The sequence below is a fragment of the Amblyomma mixtum genome, chromosome 4, assembly GCF_055824585.1.
Source record: "Amblyomma mixtum isolate Tamu chromosome 4, ASM5582458v1, whole genome shotgun sequence".
NCBI lineage: Eukaryota > Metazoa > Arthropoda > Arachnida > Ixodida > Ixodidae > Amblyomma > Amblyomma mixtum.
The window spans coordinates 91200497-91207934 of record NC_143015.1 but is presented as its reverse complement, the minus strand read 5'-3'; the positions used below and the strand labels follow the sequence as shown (position 1 = coordinate 91207934).

Here is a 7438-nt window from a genome sequence, read left to right as displayed (position 1 = left end):
CAAACCTTAATCGAAAGGAACCACAGATAGCTTCGATTAATTGGAATGTTAAAAACTAGTTTGCTCAAAAGCCTGAATTTTCTTCTACTTCTTAGACTTAAATTGGAAATACATTGCGGGCATTGTCCAGCCAAAGGAATAAAACTTAGAGCTGGTGAAAAAGTATGCTTCTCAGTTGTGCTAATGATGCGATTGGTTTTCACAAGGTTAATGTGTCCCCTTTCAAATTGGACAGAGAGAGGGGGGGAAGGGGAGTAGGGAGTAGAATTGGTCTTCCCAGGGCACTATTATTTTTAAATTTTTTCTGCCCACCCTAAGACATGTCTTTAAAGGCAGGGTATAAGTGGACACAGCCTCAAGCCAATAAGGGAGGTTAAAAAGAAGGCTAAGGATCTTTAACTAGGCGGTGATCTCGGTTTCTAACTTAATCGGCAATCTTTCTGAATGTTGTGAACAGAATTCGGAATACTTCCTTACAACTGCGAACCAGGCTTCCATGGCTGGAGCTTGTTGTCACGCTCCCAGAGTCCAGAAGAGAGAAAACTAACTCTGAGCTCATTATGACCGTCGAGGCACTCCATTTGGCTTAAGTGATCAAAGCAGTGCCTTCGAAGCCCTATGAGCGGATACGCGGTGGCCTCGTAGCCAGGCCTTCGGCAAAGTTCTGTGCGTCATTCTCTGCTAAGGTATGTACCTGAATCTGCGCTAAGGTCTGTGCCTGATAGCGCAGAGCTTTGCACTACAATTCGGAGCAGAACCCTCCCGAGATATCGCGCGCTGGGAGCACTCAAGCGGACCGACGTGCGAAAAGTGTGCATTGTGGCTCCATCTCTGAGCCGATAAGTGTGCCACCAAAATAATGACGGGCGCCGCCGGCAGCTGGCGCTACAATCGCTTTTTTATGGCTATTTGCGGCATTGAGCAAGGCGTTCCTTTGAGTGGCGGAAGGGGAAGGAGGTTTAGGGTTCGGGGCTGGCTAGTTTGCTAAGACAGGGAAATGAGCAGGAGAGCGCTGGCGGATTTCGGAGAGACGGTGAATCCTGTATGGGGACGAACAAGGTTTCGCAGAGTATTGAGTGCACAGCTACTGTGGAGACGATTAAGAGGCGGCTTAGAAAGAAAAACAGAAACTTGTGTGAAATGTTACAATACACTTCATGGGCCCTTGAAATAAAGCTAAGTATTTGTTATAAAAAACTCTGACTAACAGCCTACTTTTTGCTTTTTTTGTCGTTTTTTAGGACAGCCTTTTTGCGATGCTTGTCTTCTCAAAATGTCCACGTTCTCTTAGGGTTAAGCTCTCCGCAGACGTCCCTGCTTCCTTGCTGGTGCCTAAGATACACATGTCAGAAAGCGCAGACGCACGAGCAAAATCAAGACGGGGAAGACGACACGTCTGCGTGCTATTTCGAGGTACACACCAGAGGAGGCTGGATGACACATTAGAAGGCGAGAGAGAATTTTTATGAATTCCTGCCAAAACCGAAGGAGGAAACTGTACGAAACCAAAACATCGCTCTGGATTTAAATTTTTTTCATGAAACATGCCGTCGACTGGCTTTATTTGCTAAGAAGCATGTCACTTATGAAAAGATATGGATTTACCGTCTGGCTTAAATCTGCTCATTTCTCCTCCAGTTCCAACACTCAACCAAAAAGATACCCAACAATTGTGTACAAAAGCGTTTTTGAGCGGGAGACCGTTTTTGTATGTAATTTTTTTCATATAATGTAACATTTCACTATAAGAATCAATTTATCCGTAAATCACCCGACGGCCGTTTTGAATTTTTTTTTCGTTAACCTTTTTTCTATCATCAAAAGCGCTCCCTATTCGTTTTCTATGACTCTCTTAAACGTTCGATGCGATCTATGGAATTCACTCAAAAGAAAGATTTTGCTACGTTCCACATTTCCTTAAGAGTACATTACTATTTTCCAATTTTCGAAATTTTTTCCTGAAAATCTATGAATAACGAGAATGTTTGAATGTTGCAATATTTTGAACAACGAATCAAATAACGAATCCAATAGACTACGGTCAAAATTATTCAAACGGACTCGCATACATTTAAAGGACATTGTGAATGAAGATGAGGTGAACGAATTGCCTCGGTGGTGCGCCGGGGGGCATTAATGAATGCAGGAGAGCTCTGCCTGGTTATTAGCCTAGCAAGCTTGGCTTGGATGCCCTGTCATAGTTGCGGGCTCTCCTCCAAGCAGTACGAGTAAATCGCCAAATATTGGTAACGTACCAACGCCACCTCTAGCAATTCGCTGTTTCGCATTATTATTCGCACAATTCGCATTATTATTCGCATTATTATTCGCATTATTAGAAATATTCGCACAAGTAGGAAAGATTCGCAAATATATTCGATTCGTATTTCACTTCATGCTACATGCTATCACAATTCTATTCTTATTCGATTTAGATTTTGATACGCTATTAGTATTCTATCACATATGGGGCTCCGGGCTGAGAGCTTCAACCGCCGCTACAACCTCCTAAACTATTTAATGAAAATATTTTCACCATGCGGGATGCATGCGTTAGCGCTGTCAACGGTGAATGAACTCTCGCAATCAACCATTAACTGTAACCTGGCAGGGTGGTAGGGTGGGCGGGGACTTTTAATGTAGATATAAAGATAAACAGGAATTTCTTACCACTTTTGCGGGAGAACATCCAGTTCCTCTCGCTCGTAGCGCCTCCTAATGTTGTGACAACCTCGCGAAATGCACAGACCTCGTCTTTGAGAAACAGGCATCGGTGCAGGAAGTCGAGCATATATTTATCGGTTGCTCTGTCCACAAAGCTTCGTTCATGACAATCAAGAACTGTTGGTGGAGTGTTTCTTGAAGAAGGAATATTATTACGGGGGGTATCGGCGCTTTCGGAGCAGAGCGGCAAGTCCAAACGAAGAAGGCCAGTGGCGCAATCAATTAGAGCCGCGTGCGTCGTTAAAAAGTCGATACCGAGGATCACATCGTGGGGGCAATGGTCGAGGACAGTGAATGCGACAGGGGTTGTACGACCAGCAATGGAAACACGCGCAGTGCACAGTCCAACAACGGCAGCAGCACTTCCGTCGGCGACGCGAACGGCTGAGGAAACGGCAGGTGTCACAACCTTCTTCAGACGACGGCGAAACGAGGAGCTCAGGACAGAAATTTGGGCGCCAGTGTCAATAAGCGCGGTAACTGGTGCACCGTCCACGCAGATATCGAGAAGGTTGCGGCGAGGAGCGAGGGTCAGGAGAGGATTTTCGGGCCGGGTCATCAATGCAGCATCACCTCCGGGAGCTGCATTGGTTAGTTTTCCGAGTGAGAGCCAGGTAAGGGTGGAGTGGACGGGCGTCGAAATTGCGGCGAACGAGAGCGGCGGATCTGAGGGGAAGGCGAGCGGCTGGACCTTCGCGGGGCCGAAGTGTCGAAAGCGTGCGGAGACTCAGCACGAGAAGACGTCTGGCGTGGTTCGAAGCCGGCACGGCGATCATAATTGGAGCTAGGTCCGTAGTCTGCACGACGATCGTAAGTGGAACGGAGGTGAGGTGGCGAAAACCAACGGCTACGGCAGTGACGGGAAATGTGGCCGACACGCGAACAGGTGAAGCAGATTGGGCGGTCGTCCGGGGTGCGCCAATCCGCAGGATTCCGGTAGCGGTAACGTGGTAGTACGGTCGGAGTCGGTGAAGCAGCAGCAACCAGTGGAGCGGTGTTTGGCAAACAGGGCGACGCAGACGGCAGGCCAGAATTGAGGCCCACGTTCGCAAACTCCTGGCGAACGACGGCCTGGATCAGCGCAATCGTAGAGTCGGCCGCTTGAGGGGCGAAGGTGACGGGAGTCATAGCTTCCAGTTCTCTGCGGACGATTCTAGTTAAATTGGCAGGATGGGACGGTTGTCGCAGTGTTGGCAGGTCTTCGCAGGAGGATGTCGCCGCAGTGTTCGGAAGGCGATCAAAACGAGAAGCAATACGGCGATGTTTTGCCTGCTCGAATTGCCGGCATACCTGAAGGACGGAGTCAACCGTTGCACAATCTTTACAAAGAAGAAGGTTGAATGCATCATCAGCAATCCCCTTCAGGATGTGGCCCACCTTGTCGGTCTCTGGCATGGCGCTGTCTACTTTTCGGCATAGAGCGAGGACGTCCTGGATGTAGGAGAGGTATGACTCCGTAGATGACTGTGCTCGAGAAGCAAGGTCTTTTTTAGCACCCAGCTTGCGCCCAATTGGTTTGCCAAATAAGTCTCTGAGCTTTTCTTTGCAGTTGTCCCAAGAGGTGAGGTCTTCCTCATGCGTCTCAAACCAGACGCGCGCCGTACCCGCCAGGTAGAATATAACGTTAGCAAGCATGAGCGTCGCGTCCCAGCGGTTGTGCTTGCTGACTCGCTCATACATGGCGAGCCAATCCTCGACATCGACGTCATCGGTGCCACAAAAGGTGCCTGGGTCGCGAGGCTGCGCCACGACAACGGTCGGCGCTGGTGGTGATGCTGCGGCCGGAGGTGGGTTGGACGGCATAGTGGTGGCTCGAAGCTGACGACCGCTGCGGAGGTCCAGGGCAGGGTCCCGGTGTGATACCCAGCACGACCTCCACCAAATATTACGGGGGGTTAGCCCAGCGGCAGACGGTACAGGCCACAGTCAGAAGGCACACCGAGCTAAATCACTCCAGCACAAACTGCCACGTCCTCGTCGTCGTTCACTGCCGAACGTCCCAAAACAACGTCGTCTTCTCCTAGCAACTATGCACCGTAACACTATGTGTTAAAAATAACAAGTTGTCTGTAGTTGTACATACATGTTTTGCTCGAATTCTTTGCCCCAATGTATCGAAAAGCAGAAACAGCTGATGAGCTGCGCTCAAATTTCGCATTGGGAAGTAACGTAATCGTCGGCAATTTTTTTTTCGGAGCGTTTTGTAAGCACCTCGGCTCTCTTGTTTCTCCTTTCCGTATTAAATGAATGAATGAAACTTTGATTGATCCGCCCTGAAGGAGCCCTCCGATCCCCGGTGCCGGCAAGGAGGCCTGGGACGCGGGTAGGGATGCTCCGCAGACTAAAGGACGCGTGAAGTCACACTGTTGCTTCACGGCCTCAGCCGCCAGGCGGGTGACCTGCTGCTGGATGGCGGGGTCCTCGCTACGCAGCAAAACTTCCCAGGCTTCTCCACTGTTTATGTTTATGCCGGCGCCCGGGGAATGGGTGCATTCCTGAATTATGTGATCAAGAGTGCCCCTTTTTCCACAGTTCTTACATTTCGCGTCGTTTTCATCCCCTGTATTTGTCAAATAGACCCAGACTGGGCAGATGTAAATTTCAGCTTGTAACCTTCTCCAGATACGCACCTCATTGTTGGACAGAAATCCGATCCTGGGATGGAAATGTCCTCCTTTGTGATTTGTAGTCTTGAGTAAATTCGTTATATGCGGCTATGCTGTCTTTTAATCCTCTGCATTCGGGTTGCTCTACGGCCGCTCGGTAGTAAAGACCTCGAGCGAGCTCGTGCGCAGCCTCGTTACCAGGGACAGATTCGTGCGCAGGTGTTCATATTATGGATATTCTTCTATTAATTGGGTTCGTTTCCAGGATGTGCTTGGCTTCATCGGAAATTCTACCTTTTGCAAAACTCTGTATGGCTGTTTTGCTGTTGCTAATAATTTATTTATTTATTTATTACAATACCTTCAGGGCCCCGCAGGGATAATTACATGCGCTCGGGTACTGACGGCGGCGGGTGCTATTGCAACTTGTTCGACCGTCTTTGCGTCTCAGGTGCGCGACGAGGCCGTGATTTTGGATGTGCCTTCTCCATCTACCACTACCGATACTGCCGCTCCATGCTTCCTGCTTGTTGCGTCCACATAGGCTACATGCTCGGCTTTCTTGCTTTTCATATCTTTAGTTAGGGACTTGACCCTGTGTTCTATGAGCTCTTTGTTGTGTATTGCGTTCATGTTTCTGGATAGAGATGTGATTAGTAGATTCGTTCTCACATCTGGGGGTACGTCTGTTTTTTCGCGCGAACCTCTGTCTGGTCGGAGGCCTATCCATCGTAGAATTGTCCTTCCCGTCCTTGTTTGGCTCAATCTATCCAGTGGCGCGGTTCTCACCTCTTCTCATAGTTCCTGCCATATATTGTGGACCCCCATCGCTTCCAGTTTCTCCGTTGAGGTGGATATGGGAAGTACTAGAGCTCGTTTTACACATTTCCTAATTATGCCGTTCATTCTGTCGCGTTCCGCATTTGTGATATCTAGAAAGGGTGTGGCGTTACATATTCGGCTGATGGTGTTGCTTCAGTCATCTCCTCGAATATACCGGTAACTTTCACCGCGTATTTTTCTAATTTTCTAACGGTGTTTGTGTTTTGTCCGTTCCCTATAATGAACATTACCAAAATTATAATTTCTTCCACCGTCGGTTCGGTCTTGCTTTTTTACCTAGATTTTTATGTTTAGATCTTTCTTTTTCCCTGCGCTATACATGATTTTAGTTTCGATACCTGGGCGCCGCCATGTTTGTTTTACTCTAGCGCCGCCTACCGCCGACGCCATCGTGGGCTGATAATTTGCAGCCCGTGGGCTGCAGCCGAAGCAGCATGCGATCTCTGAAAGTGTCATTCGGCCGTTTTATTCCTGCCAAGCCTAGAAATTTTGGGTGGGCGTTCGCCTTGTGTCCATCCTCGTGTGTGCTATGCCATTAGCTCCTGCAATAACCAACTGAGGGCAAGCGACCATTCTTCGACGCAGCGAACGATCAGCATCGGTGAGTGCCATGCTCGCAGTTCACACGTCTAGTTTTTGTCGCCGGTTGCCTGTAGGGCAAATGCGGAACGGTGTTGCATGTTAGAAAAACGAAAGCAAAATGTGTTGAAACACAAGATCGCGGAGAGCAATGAATATCTAGTTTTTCGTGCAGCGCAGTTTTTGCATGAACGCTTTCGCTGCCTGCTTGGACATGGCAAGTGTTACAGTTTAGATGGTGACCTTGCAACAGAGTACCCCGTTTACAAACTGAACATTTTGGAAACAGCGAGTACATGACCGAAACGAATCCATTTCTGATGATTAGAATGTTTGTTTGCGGAGATACGCGCGATGAAATTGAAATTCGGCCCCTCCTGCCGCTTGCGTAAGGCTGTTCGTACTACGAGCGATACAAGCCAGTTGACTGAAAGTAATTCCCATTCTCGCCTTCTACGCTCCCGCTGGTACTCACTGGTGCACAAGTACCAGAAAATGTGCAATTACACGATCTAATAGGTTGGTACGCTAATGGAACGCTATTACCACTTGCTGACAGGCAAAATCGCCGCACCTGTGTTGAGAATTCCAATCTCAATCGGGTCGGGGCACTGCTCAAGTCGCTGCGTTTGTTGTATATCTGGCACGGTTATGCATAGTGTGGCTTTTTTTTTTACAGTGCATTC

The 7438-nt window shown here is 48.5% G+C and overlaps 1 protein-coding gene across 1 annotated transcript; it reads right to left on the bottom strand.

Annotated features, from left to right (window-relative positions):
* Positions 1-2895: 2895 nt before the first annotated feature.
* LOC149347414 (uncharacterized) lies at positions 2896-4763 on the bottom strand. Its single transcript, XM_089585571.1, has one exon. The coding sequence runs from the start codon at positions 4525-4527 to the stop codon at positions 3316-3318; it is 1212 nt and encodes a 403-aa protein (XP_089441697.1). The 5' UTR covers positions 4528-4763; the 3' UTR covers positions 2896-3315.
* Positions 4764-7438: the final 2675 nt, after the last annotated feature.